General features: G+C 39.1%; 1 protein-coding gene across 1 annotated transcript in view; it reads left to right on the top strand.

Annotated features, from left to right (window-relative positions):
- Window positions 1-12,622, top strand: part of TPK1 (thiamin pyrophosphokinase 1) — a gene marked incomplete at both ends in the record, with an annotated part of 342,964 nt that extends 330,342 nt beyond the window's left edge. Inside the window, one exon of the mRNA XM_079711871.1 lies at window positions 12,495-12,622. Coding sequence (XP_079567997.1) covers window positions 12,495-12,622 — 128 coding nt within the window. The remainder of the gene's footprint in view (window positions 1-12,494) is intronic.
- Between the last annotated feature and the right edge of the window lie 1,858 nt (window positions 12,623-14,480).

Raw genomic sequence — 14,480 nt, 5'->3', positions numbered from 1 at the left:
TTCTCGTTTACTCTCTCAGTTTTGTTGATTTTTAGATACATTTGCATTACCTTTTAAATAATTTATTTATTTTTATAAGATAACCAGTGTCCATCCACAGATTCTTGGGAAGCCAGGCCTCTGGGGGATTCCTCCCCATTCCACTAGAATATACAGACCATTCCGGCTCCATCCTTATTAGCTCCTGCCTCCTGCTTCCATCCTATCCACTGAATTGGACTATATATACGTCTTCACCTTTTACTAAAATGTGAAGTCCTTGAAAGCAGACACACTCATGTTTGTATCCTTAATGCCAGCACAGGGTATAACCTTCATAAATATCTGTCAAACAAATGAGTTTGCACATGTATGCAGATGACACCTGAAATGATTTTAAGCATCACACATAACCTAGCCTGGCAACGTTTATCTCATTCTGTCTCTCAGCTGGCTATAAACTATTCACTTGAATTAAGGCATTTGCTTATTGTTCAAATCATGACATCTCTCTTTTTTCATTTTAAAAGACTCTTAAGGTAGGAGAGGAAAATCTAATCTACTTTATTGACAAAATAACGGAAGAAAGCAAAAGGGATGGAAATTCCTTGAATACTTACTGTGTGTTAGAATTTTGACTATATAATCCATACAACTTCTCTGTGAAGCAGACATTATTATCCACATTTTGCATATGAGGAAACTGAAGTCAGAAGGTTAAAGAACTGAGTTCATATAGAGCTAGAGAGTGGTAAAGCCAAGGTTTGAACCTAGGTCTGACTTACTAACCTCATCATGACAGGGTCCATAGTTTTTGACAGCAAGATGCCTCCTCTGTAAAAAACACCTGAGCAGAACAATCGCACAGGTGCAGAGGGAACAAATGCTTCCTGCTCTTGCTTTCCAATGCTTGAGAGCATCAGAGGCCTGCAAAGTACTCCTTTACACTCTGTCAACCAGTTCAAAAGAGCACAGCCCACTAAATCAGCTTGCAGAGGTAAGGTAGGAAGCCAGGACAAATGGCCCTACCTCCCTCCAACTGACAGGAAAAGAGGTGAATACTTGAATTCTACCAATTTGCCAGCCTCTGCAGTCTTCAGTCTTTCCAGCTTTGGAGAAAAGCTATAGGACATCACTGAAAGCAATAGAATATTAAGTGCCTAATTCTCAACCTTTCCTTTGGGAAAGAAAATACTTTGAAATAATGGATGAAAATTATAAAATCAGTTTTCATGTTCCTCATATTCTTAAGTTCTGTTTCTCTAAAATATGAAAAGCTCAGAGTCAGACTATGCCTCTGTGTTCCCTAATATAATTCACATTAAATTTCATTGGAAGAGGAACTTAACCCATCCTCACCAGCCAATATTCTATCATTAGACTACAACTGTCCTTAAAACAACTGATGATCATGTCTTTGAAGCAAATAGATAAGACACAACTTTTATATTCAAACAGATCAATCAATTTTAGGTTATGTTTATCACAGATTACATGGTTGCTTATAGTTTTACACATGGCTATCACTTTTATTTTTGTCTATAGTTAAAAACAGCGCTTGATCTGAGTGACTGGTTATCTCAGAACAACTATGTTTAGCTCTGCTGTACTCTCTGCAAACAAAAATGGAAAAAATCTGAATCTAGATAGGTTCTAAATGTTGAATTGAAAGTAAATGTTCAGTTAGCCAAAGTTTTGGACAAGTCCTCTGGAGTAGAAATGAAAAAGTAATTTGTGAAGGAGTGACATCATCAAGATGGAAACATAGGTCATTCCCAACTTCGGTCCCCTTCACAAGAGGACCAACTAATAACTATCTATAGACAAGACACCATTGTGAAAATCCTAGAACACGGGTGAGGCTGAAGGCACCCCCTGTATCACAGAGAATGAGGTAGGACCACATTAGAAAAGTTAAGAGGAGCAGCTACACTCTGACCACATCACTCCTCCCCCAGGCTGGCTCCCCAGGCCTGCAGTTCCTCCAGGGGAAAAGAAAGTCCAGGTGGACACCCAGCTCCTCCAGCATCATGGGTCATGTCTCAGGATGCCTTCTCAGGTCTTGCCTTATGGGCATCTAAGGGGACTTGGGGACCTGACTGTGACAGAGAAGGGGGAAGGGATTTATAGCAACGAGTCCTCGGATTGTGGCCCTGTTCCTACTCCCAGTGGTGCCCAAGTAGAAGTCCCAACCAGCAGCTCTGCTCATCTGCAGAGCCAAGATCGTGGTCCATTCTGACCAGGGAACTTGGCAGGGCACAGATCTGCCTGATTCAGGACTCCAGACAGTGAGCACTTGCCAGCCATGGAGCCTGTTCTGCCACTCCATCTGGACAGGAAAGCTAATTCATAGCCCCGCCCATTGCTGAATACTGCCTCCAGCCCTACTGACCAGGAAACCTAACCAGAGCTCCTGGGAATCTGTGTAGCCCATCCTGCAACCACAGTTACAGCAGCACTTGAATGGAGAGCCTGGCCAGTGGCCCTGCCCATCTGCAGAGCCAGGATGGTGGCCTGTCAGGCCAGGGAACTTGGTGCATGATTCTGCCTAATTTGGCCCCCAAATAAGAGACGTGTCAGCCTTAGAGCCTGTCTGGTGGCTCCGCCCAGGCAGGGAAACTAATTCATAGTCCTACGCAGCCTTCAGCATGCCCAACCAGGAAACCTAACCAGGCACATGGGAAACTATGTAGCCCAGGGGTCCCCAACCCCTGGGCCGGAGACCCTATTAGGAGCTGGGCCGCACAGCAGGTGGGGAGCAGCAGGCCGGCGAGTGAAGCTTCATCTGCTGCTCCCCTTCACCACCCCTTGCATCACCGCCTGAACCATCCCCCCACCTCCCGCCCCGGTCCGTGGAAAAATTGTCTTCCACAAAACCGGTCCCCAGTGCCAAAAAGGTTGGGGACCACTGGCATAGCCCATCCTACAGCCCCACTTACAGTGATACCTGAGCAGAGAGCACAACCAGTGGTTCCCACCATTTGCACTGCAAAACCAGCAACTCTGCCTGGCCAGAGAATCTGGCGCACAATCCTGCCTGATCTGGGTCCTTAAACAATGGGCTGTGCTGGCCATGGGGTCCAGCCTGCTGTCCTGGTCAAGCAGGGAAGCTACATCATAGCCCCAACTACTGCTAAATATAGTACCGAGTCCTGACCATCCAGGAAGCCTGACCAGAGAACCCAGGCAACCACAGCACAGAGCCCCATCCAACAGCCTCACTTGGGCAGAGAACCAAGCGAGCAGTCCTATCCAACTGTTTTCAGCCACAACACATACCCCACAACCTCAGAGCTCAGGCAGTGGCCTTGCCCACAAAGAAGACCCTAACAGCAGGCTCCCCCTGCCCAAGGAGTCTGTCAGCTCACATGTCCAGAACCCCAAGCTAAGCTGACTGGTGAAGGACTGTCTCTGCCAAGGCACACCTGTAAAGTCTGGAAGAAGAGACTGTTTACTCAAATGTTCAGATACCAATGTAAGAAATCAAGGATCAGGAAAAATCAGGTAAACATAACACCACCAATGGAAACTAATAAAATGCCAATAATTGACCCTAAAGAAATGGAAATCTATGAACTTCAACGAATTCAGAATAATCCTCTTAAAAGAAGTTCAGTGCACTACAAGACAGATAACTTAACAAAATTCGGGGGGAAAAATTGCATGAACAAAACAAGATGAAGAAAAAAAATTAGAAACATCAAAAATAAACCAAACAGAAGTCCTAGGGCTAAAGAATACAATGACTGAACTGTAAAGTTCAATAGAGAGCTTCAAAATCAGAATTGACCATGCAGAAGAAAGAATCAGTGATAGAGAAAGAATCAGCGACAGGGTATTTGAATTTATCCAGTCAGAGGAACAAAAGAATAAAAAGAATGAAAAAGAGTGAAGAAAGCCTATGGAACTTATAGGACACCATTAGAAGAAACAATATCTGCATTATGGGTACCCCAGAAGGAGAAAGAGAAAGTGACAGAAAGTGTATATAAAGCAATAATGGCTGAAAATGGGAAAAGAAATGGACATACAAATCCATGAGGCCCAAAGGACCCCAAATAGATTAAACCAAATAGTTCCAAAAGACAGAAAGAGAATTTTCAAAGCAACAAGAGAAAGCAACACATTACATACAAGGGAATCCCCATAATGGGCAGATTTCTCAAAAGAAACTTTTCAGGCCAGGAGAGAAGGGGTAATATATTCAAAATATTGAAAGAAAAAAAATCTGTCAGGCTTCCCTGGTGGCGCAGTGGTTGAGAGTCCACCTGCCGATGCAGGGGACACGGGTTCGTGCCCCAGTCCAGGAAGATCCCACATGTCATGGAGCGGCTAGGCCCGTGAGCCATGGCCACTGAGCCTGCGCATCCGGAGCCTGTGCTCCGCAACAGGAGAGGCCACAACAGTGAGAGGCCCGCGTACCACAAAAAAAAAAAAAAAAAAAAAAATCTGTCGACAACAGTACTATACCTGGCAAACCTGTCCTTCAGAAATGAAGGGGAGATAAATAAGTGCCTGAACCAACAAAAGCTGATTGAGTTTATCACCACTAGGCCTGCCTTACAAGAAATGCTAAAGGGAGTTCTTCAAGCAGAAATAAAGTGATGCTAATTTACATGATAAAATCAGATGAACACAGGTATAAGACTTTCTGGTATTGGTAAATAATCAAAGTTATTTAATATGGTAATAGTGGTGCATAATTCTCTTACAACTCTAGTTTAAAAGTTTTAAAATGTATTAAAAAAACCCATAACTTCAATAGTCTGTTACTGTATACATAATATAAACAATATGTAAATTGTAACGTGATGGAGGAGAAGTAAATTGTAATTTTAGAGATGCTATTGAAGCTAAGTTGTCGTCAGCTTAAAATAGGATATTATAAATATAAGATAGTTTATATAAAGCTCATGGTAACCCCAGAGGAAAAACCTATTACACAGAAGATCAGGATCAAGTGAAAGTATACCAATACAAAAAAAGTCCTCAACACAAAAGAAGACAGCAGAAGAAGAAGCAAGGAACAACAGAGTTACAAAACAGTCAGCAAAACAAGTAAGGAAATGGCAATAGTAAATCCTTATCCATCAATAATTACTTTAAGCATAATGGATAAAATTCTCCAATCAAAGACACAAAATTGGATGAATGACTTAAAAACAATATCAAACAATATACTGCCTACAGGAGACTCACTTTAGCTTCAAAGACACAGACTGAGACTGAAAGGATGGAGAAAGATATTTCAAGCAAATGATAATGAAGTAAAAACAAAGGTAGCTATACTCATATCAGACAAAATAGACATTAAGCTAAAAATGACAGAAAGAGAAAGAACTTCACTATATAACAATAAAGGGGTCAATCCATCAAAAAGATACACCAATTGTAAATATTTATGCACCCACCCAACATCAGAGCACCTAATTATATAAAGCAAACATTAACAGAATTATAAGGATAAATAAACAAATAACAACAAATAGTTGGGGACTTTAATACCCCACGTTCAATAACCGATAGATCATTCAGACAGAAAATCAATAAGGAATCGATGGATTTGAACAACACTGTTGACTAAGTTGTAACAGACATATACAGAATACTTTGTCTGACAACAGCAGGATACACATTCTTCTCAAATGCACACAGAACATTTTCTAGCATAGATCATGCATTAAGCCACAAAACAAGTCTTAGCAAATTAACCAAGACTGAAATCATACCTAATATCTCCTCTGACCACAATAGTATGAAACTAGAAATTGGTAAAAGGAGTAAAACTGGATAATTCATGAATACATGGAAATTAAACAGTACTATCCTGAACAACCAGTAGATCTAAGATGAAATTAAATGAGAAATTTAAAAGTATCTTGAGACAAATGAAAATGGGAACAAAACATACAAACTTATGGGATGCAGCAAAAGCAGGTCTCAGAGGGAAGTTTATATGTATAAATGCGTACCTCAAGAAATAGAAAGATCTCAAATAAACAACCGAACTTTTACACCTCAAGAATCTAGAAGATGAAGAACAAACTAATCCCAAAGTTGGCCAAAAAAGGAAATAAAGTTTAGAGCATAAATAAATAGAGACCAGGAAATAAATAGAGAAAACTTAATAAAACTAAGGGCTGGCTCTTTGAAAAGATAAACAAAACAGACAAATCTTTATTGAGACTAACCAAGGGGAAGAGAGAGATCCCAAATTAACACAAATTTAAATGAAAGAGGGGACATTACAACTGATAATATAGAAACACAAAGGTTCATAAGAGTCTTCAGTGACCAACTATACACCAACACATAGAAAAAGTGGATAAATTACTAGAAACATAGAACCTATCATGACTGAATTAGGAAGAACTAGAAAATCTGAACAGACCAATTACTAGTAGGGTATTGAATTGGTAATCAAAAATCTCCCAAAAAAGAAAAGTCCAGGACCAGATGTCTTCACTGGTAAATTTTACCAAACATTTAAAGAAGAATTAACAGCAATCCTTCTCAAAATATCCAGAAATACTGAAGAGGAGAGAACACTTCCAAACTCATTTTACAAGGCTAGTATTACCCTGATATCAAAGCCAAATAGGGCATTACAAGAAAAGAAAATCACAGGCCAATATCCCTGATGAATATAGATGCAAAAATTCTCAACAAAACAGCAAACCGAATTCAGCAGCACATTAAAAGGATCATACACCATGACCAAGTAGGATTCATCCCTGGGATGCAAGGATGGTTCAATATATGCAAATCAATAAATGTGATATATTACATTAATAGAATGAAAGATAAAAATCATGTGATCATCTCAATAGATGCAGAAAAAGCATTTGACATAATTTAACATCTGTTCATGATAAAAACTCTCAACAAACTAGCTATAGAAAAGGAATGCACCTCAATACAGTAAAGTAAGGCCACATATATCAAGCCCACAGCTAACATCATACTCAATGGTGAAAGACTGAAGGCTTTTCCAACAGGACAAGGATGCCCACTCTCACCACTTCTATTCAACACAGCACCGGATGTCCAAGCCAGAGAAATCAGGCAAGAAAAAGAAAGAAAAGGCTTCCAAATTGGAAAGGAAGACCCCAAATTATCTCTGTTTGTAGATGACATGATTTTATGTATAGAAAAGACTAAACACTCAACCAAAAAAAAAGTCAATGAATTCAGTAAAGTTGCAGGATACAGAATTCAACATACAAAAATCAGAAGTATTTCTATACACTAAGAATGAGTTATCTGAAAAATAATCTCATTTACAATATCATTGAGAACAATAAAATACTTAGGAATAAATTTAACCAAGAAGATGAAAGATCTCTACACTGAAAACTATAATATATTGATGAAAGAAACTGAAGATTAAAATAAATGGAAAAATATTCCATGCTCATGGATTGGAAGAATTAATATTGTTAAAATATCTGTACCACCCAAAGCCACCTATAGATTCATTGCAATCCCCATCAAGATTCCAATGGCATTTTTTACAGAAGAAAGAGAAATCCTAAAATTCATATGAAACTACAAAAGACCCTGAATAGCCAAAGCAATCCTGAGAAAGAACAACAAAGCTGGAGGCATCACATTTCCTGAATTCAAACTATATTATAAAGATATAATAATAAAAGCATTATGGTACTGGCATAAAAACAGACACGTAAACCAATGCAACAGAATTGAGAACCCAGAAATTGAGAACCAACACATATACAGTGAGCTAACATGAAAAGAGAGCCAAGAATACTCGATGGAGAAAAGACAGTCCTTTTAATAAATGGTGCTGGGAAATTGGATAGTCACATGTAAAAGAGTAAAACTAGATCCCTATTTTATATCACTCCCAAAAATTAACTCAAAATGGATTAAGAAATTAAACATAAGACCTGAAACCATAAAACTCCTGGAAGAAAACACAGGAATAAAGCTTCTTGACATGGGTCTTGGCAAAAGACCAAAGCACAAAAGACTAAAGCACAAGCAACAAAATAAAAAATAAACAAGTAGGACTACACCAAACTAAAAAGCTTCTGCACAGCAAAAGAAACAATAACAAAATGAAAAGACAGCCTAAGCAATGGGATAAGATATTTGCAAATCATATCTGAGAAGGGGTTAATATTCAAAATATATAAAGAACTCACACAACTCAAAAGAAAATAAAATAAGTTAAAAATGGCCAAAGGATCTGAATAGACATTTTTCCAAGAAGACATACAGATGGCCAATAGGTACATGAAAAGGGTAGTTAACATCACTCGTCAGGGAAATCAAATCAAAACCACAATAAGTTATCACCTCATACCTATTAGATTGGCTGTCATCAAAAAGACGAGAGAGAACAAGTTCTGGAGAGGATATGGAGGGAAGGGAACCTTTGTGCACTGTTGGTGGGAATGTAAATTGGTACAGCCACTATGGAAAACAGTATGGAGGTTTCTCAAAAAAATTAAACATAAAACTACCATATTACCAGCAATCCCACTTCTGGGTATATATCCAAAGGAAACAAAATCACTATGTCAAATAGATAACTGCACTCCCATGTTCATGTTCATTACAGCATTACTTACAATAGCCAAGACATGGAAACAGCCTAAGTTTCCATCGACAGATGAATAAAGATGCAGTGTATATACAATGGAATACTGTTCAGCCATAAAAAGGAAACCCTGCCATTTGCAACAATATGAATGGACCTTGAGGGCATTATGCTAAATGAAATGTCAGACAGAGAAAGACACGTACTGTACCATCTCACTTATATGTGGTAGCTAAAAAACTCAAATTTATAGAAAAGATCAGATTTGTGGTTACCAGAGGCAGAGGGTGGAGAGAATGAGGTGAAGGTGGTCAAAAGATAGCGACTTCCAGTTTTAAGATAAATAAGTTCTGGCTATGTAATGTTCAACATGACGAGTATCATTGCCAAGGCTGTATTGTATATTTGAAAGTTGGTAAGAGAGTAGACACTAAAGTTCTCACAAGGGAAAAAAAATGTAATTATATAAGGTGATGGATGTTAACTAAACTTATTTTGGTAATCATTTCACAATATATACATATGTCAAGTCATTTTGCTATACATCTTAAATTTATACAGTGTTATATGTCAATTATCTCTCAATAAAACTGGAAGAAAAAATAATAAAAGGAAGTAATTTATTGTACTGCTATCTGCAGGAAGTTATCTCTCTGCCAGTCTTACATATTTTATTTCATGATTGACCCTCAGACATTTGAGGAGAGGGGAGTTCAGTATTAATTCCAAATATTTTCTTAAAAAAAAAAAGAGATTTTCTTCTAAGGGAGACTTTTGAAAGTTTTGTCCAAAAGCATGATTCTTTGGAGAAAACATACTCCAAAATAATAGTAGTGACATAGTCAATTGAATTTCATGATTTTGTGTTTCACTTTATTCATCTTAGTTTTCTATCATTTTTATTCTACTTTCCATAAAGTTGGAGATAATCAAATGAATTTCACTGTAACCTTTAATTAATTGTAACTGTTGTTATGGACTGAGTATTTGAGTCCCCCCAAATTCACATATTGAAGCCATAACCCCCAATGTGATGGTATTTGGAGGTGGGGCCTTTGGGAGATAATTAGGGTTGGATTAGGTCATGAGGGTGGGACCCTCATGATGGGATTAGTGCCCTTATAAAAAGAGGAAGAGGCAGGAGATCTCTCCACCATATGAGGATACAGCAAGAAGGCAGCTATCTGAAAACCAGCCAGGAAGACAGTTCTTACCAGAACTCAACCGTGTTGGCACCCTGATCTAGGACTTCCCAAGCTCCTAAACTGTGAGCAATAATGTCTGCTATTTAAGCAACCCAGCCTATGGCATTTTGTTATAGCAGCCCAAAGCCAACTAAGAAATGTTTAATAACTGGTTCTTTTAACATTACAAAATAAAAAGAAAACATGATTTAGAAGCCTGGATAATAATGGCCTTAAATATTTCATGCAAAGTAAAAACTGTACCTTCTCATACCCTAATAAAGCTATTTCACTTCTTTTCCCATTTAAGAATTAATTAGGATGCAACAATGTCTTAGAAAAGCCAATATATATAATATAGTTGTCTACCTAGGATAATCCAAAATCCATAGTCTGCCTTCAGAAAATCATAAAGGAATTTATGTGCAACTACAAACTAGAGAAATAATTTTTCACTCATGTCCTTTGAGCCCAGGTAAAAAATAGGATTTTTAACTTAATTAGTTGCCAGAATCTTAAACACATTGTTTCACATTCAGGTGGGTTGTGTGTACCTTGTGCTTCACTGGGGTGTTTCCACTGTAAAGCTGGTCCACTGAAGCACCCTAAATTGCCCTTCTGAATAAATGGTATGAAATGTGTAAACTGTTCCCCAGCCCTTCTTCAGAGGGCTGTTGGGAACCCTGGGCCTGGGATGGATGTCAGTAGGGACCTGGTGTGCACCCGGATTCCAGTCACAGTCACCCTTCAGGAGAGCAAGGCTTCTTTCCTTGACAGACTCACCATCTATGTAATAGTGTCTGGATTTGTAAATGTATGTGCTTATCATAAATATCATTCAGAAACATCATCTCAGAAAAGCTCCAGATTACTGAGAGGCCAAAGCTTCTTGCACTGAGTTACCTGTTAGGGCAACAGTCACACTAGGTTCACTCTGTATTCCTGTAGTTTTACTTTATAACTTCATGTTTGCATTAGTAAATGTGTTGACAGTTTACTAATCACGTTAGTAATTAGTAAAGAAATAGTTTGAGTTTTAATAAGTAAACTGTGTGAATTACTGATGTTATATTATCCTATAATACTACTTCTGAATTTTTAAATTGTCTTTTCAAGATTTCCTCAGAAAGATAACAGGCTCCCTCTAGCGGGAAGTGACCATTATAATTGAATTATTTACTCCAAAGCTGTGTAACTTCATAGGTGAACTTTGTTTGAAGGAAAAGGGGCCTTTTCTGACTCTTGACATTTGTTTATTTCTCTCCATAACATTTGTTTACTTTTCTCTTTCTAATTTCTTAGCGAAGAAATCGGTACTGATTATCAAGGAATGTCTGTAGGACAGTCATGGTTTCAAGTCATGTTGATAATGTGAACTGCTCTTTTATAAGCAAAGGGAAGTGAGGCTACCAATGGATGCCCAGGCATTAACTTCAACGAACTTGTTAGGAAATATATATATATATATATATAAATGTAATTTATGTGTAATTATGTAATTTATAAATTTGCAATTTATGTAATTTATAAATATATAAATTCTAATAATATAACTTAACTCCATAGCCTTTATTTTCATAATTAAGTAATTTAAAGGATTATCTCATCTTGTGCCCTCATTATATGCTGAGTTTAAGTGGCTTGCTCAAGATCACACATTTGGAAGTCTGCTTTTTGACCTCCGAGTTCTGATTAATTTTACAGAAAGCAAGCCTTGTTCACTTTGGCTTTTCTTTATGAGAAAAAATGACCAAAATCCCATGCTTTTTTTGAAAGTAATTAGCTTTCTGCCCCATATCATTTATAATTGAAACTAAAACTGTATTTTTATAGCGCTTCGTCAAATATAAAAATGTTAATTCTGGGGCTTCCCTGGTGGCGCAGTGGTTGAGAGTCCGCCTGCCGATGCAGGGGACATGGGTTCGTGCCCCGGTCCGGGAGGATCCCACAAGCCATGGAGCGGCTGGGCCCGTGAGCCATGGCCGCTGAGCCTGCGCGTGCGGAGCCTGTGCTCCACAACGGGAGAGGCCACAACAGTGAGGGGCCCGTGTACCGCAAAAAAAAAAAAAAAAAGTTAATTCTGAATCATCAGGAAAAATTAAAATTGCACCCAGGCAAGGAAGTAACCTATTATAGAAATGGGTTTTGGTTTTACAACTGGTAAAGAAGAAAGAAAAAATTTAATGAAATTTAGTATTGAGAGTGACATATATCCCAAAATGGTAAATAACCAATAACCAACTCCAGGAAGACTGGTTATAACAAGTTATAAAAACTTTCAGGTTTAGAATCTCATATCATACATTTCACCTATCCCACGTTTTTAAAAAAATTTTTATTGTGGTAAAAGTCACATAATATAAAACATACTGTTTTAACCACATTTAACTGTACAGTTCAGTGGCTCTAAGTACATTCATAGTGTTGTGCAACTCTCACCATCATCCATCTACTGAATTTTTCTCCTAAACTGAAACTCTGCCCTCATTAAACACTAACTCCCCATTCCCCCCCAGAGATTGGGATTGACATATGTACACTCCTAGGTATGAAGCAGTTGGCTGGTGGGGACCTAACTGTATAAGCACAGGGGGAAAAAAAGGTACAGTCTGTTTGTAGGGCAGGTATTAAGTTAACCTATCCCGCATTTTACAGATCATCTATCAAAGTGTGTGCTTAATTGCTTTTTGGTAACTCTTGACAAAGCCATTCTCCACTGGAGGGAGCTTGGCTCTCACCAAACTTGTTTTCTTATTTTCTTACAGCAAATCACAGGATTAGTTTTGGAACACTGGTCAGCACTTCCAATACCTACGATGGATCTGGTGTTGTGACTGTGGAAACAGACCATCCCCTCCTCTGGACCATGGCTGTCAAAAGCACCCATGACTGACCTCCGCAGCTGTGCCTCTGACCTCATTTGCCAACAACTTCATGCTCCACAAGAACAGTTCACCTTGGTTGGCAGGAATCTAAACCTGTCCCTGAGAAGCCCACTAGTTTTAAATATGTTAATGTTTAGATCATCCAGGTGACATTATGAATGACAGATCTCAATTGTACAGTGAGGGGGGGAAATCATTATTTCTTAAGAAAGTAAATTACACTCAGTTGGAAAACTAATGTAGATTATTCCACTCTAAAATTCAGGACTGATCATTCTTATGTTATTAATCATTCCATGTATCCTAGAAAACTGTTTTTTGGGGGTTTTTTTGCTGTACGCGGGCCTCTCACTGTTGTGGCCTCTCCCGTTGCGGAGCACAGGCTCCAGACGCGCAGGCTCAGCGGCCATGGCCCACAGGCCCAGCCACTCCGTGGCACGTGGGATCTTCCTGGACCGGGGCACGAACCCGTGTCCCCTGCATCGGCAGGCGGACTCTCAACCACTGCGCCACCAGGGAAGCCCTAGAAAACTGTTTTTAGGTTTGAAGCTGAGAAGGCTCTGTTGAGGCTCCATGGTGTCCAGCACATAAACCTCCTCCTGTTCATCCTTAATTGCTTAACACCAAAGGCTACTTCTGTCTAATAATATTAGCTCTCTCTGTATTATATGTATTCCCTTTCACTGAAAAAATAATTCCTTCTAGCTTGGGATGCTAGAACTGCACCATTTTATTCTGGCCTTAATGGTTTTTGCTATTATCTTTTCATAATAAATTCAAAAATGATTGGCCTGATTATTAAAATTTAAAACAGGCAGAACCTGCCCAGCAGCTTTACATAGTGCAAAGCCAGTGTTGCCCTAAGGAAAGGGACCAGCAGCAGGAAAGGGACCAGCAGCTCTCTTCTTTCTGGTGCTACAACAGAGTGACGGTTGCCTTGTAAGTGGAGAGTGAAAGTGGGATCAGGTGAACTAGCATGCAGTTGTGCATAGTCAATCATTAGAGATAACTGTTCGTAATTTATGCAGATATATGTGAAATTGAATCCAGATGTCAAATAAAAATATTTAGTTATCCATGTGCCTGGGGTCCGTTTTTAACAAAACAATCCATTTTCTCACCTGTATTTTATAATGACCAGTCTTTCCTAATCAGTGTTTCTGTACAAAAAAAAACAAATTTGCTCAAAAGATGATTAATAGGTATAGTTCTTCACGCCTCTGATTTTGGGGAGCAACCCAGTGTTGTCAACACTTTCTCTAACCTCCATGGAAGTTACTTTCTAGAGCACATGTGCCACATGTTTACACTTAATCTCTCTGGACCCGTTGCCCCATCTATACAATAGGGATTATAGGTAGCACCTGTTTACCTTGTCGGAGTTAGAAAGGAAGGACAGGTAGATTGCTTTCAAAGATTGTTACGTGCTGGAGAAAAAAGAGCCAACAGAGGGAAGGCGCTTCCGTGGTAGAGAAAGTGAAGAAAACTGGTGGAGGAAGAGCCCTGGGGAAGAGTAAGAGAAGGGCTCAGAGCAGAGGTGAGAGCCGCACACCGTACCGTCAGTACTACAGTGCAAGGCCCGGTTCTAGGCCCTTCCGCCTCTTAGCACAAATGCAGAGCCCAGAGCTTCTGTCCCTCTACTGTCTCCTCCCACCCACAGCAGAGACAACTGTAAAGGCAGGGGCTAGAGACAAACTTATGTTACCAAAGGGGAAGGGGTGGGGGAGAGAGAAATTGGGAATCTGGGGTTAACAGATACATGTTACTACATATAAAATAGGTAAACAACAAGGACCCACTGTATAGCACAGGGAACTATGTTCAATATCTTGTAATAACTATAATGGAAAAGAATCTGGAAAAGAA

Source organism: Hyperoodon ampullatus (assembly GCF_949752795.1).
Source record: "Hyperoodon ampullatus genome assembly, chromosome: 9".
Lineage (NCBI taxonomy): Eukaryota > Metazoa > Chordata > Mammalia > Artiodactyla > Ziphiidae > Hyperoodon > Hyperoodon ampullatus.
The sequence above is the reverse complement of the archived record's forward strand: the minus strand, read 5'-3'. Positions and strand labels throughout refer to the sequence as shown.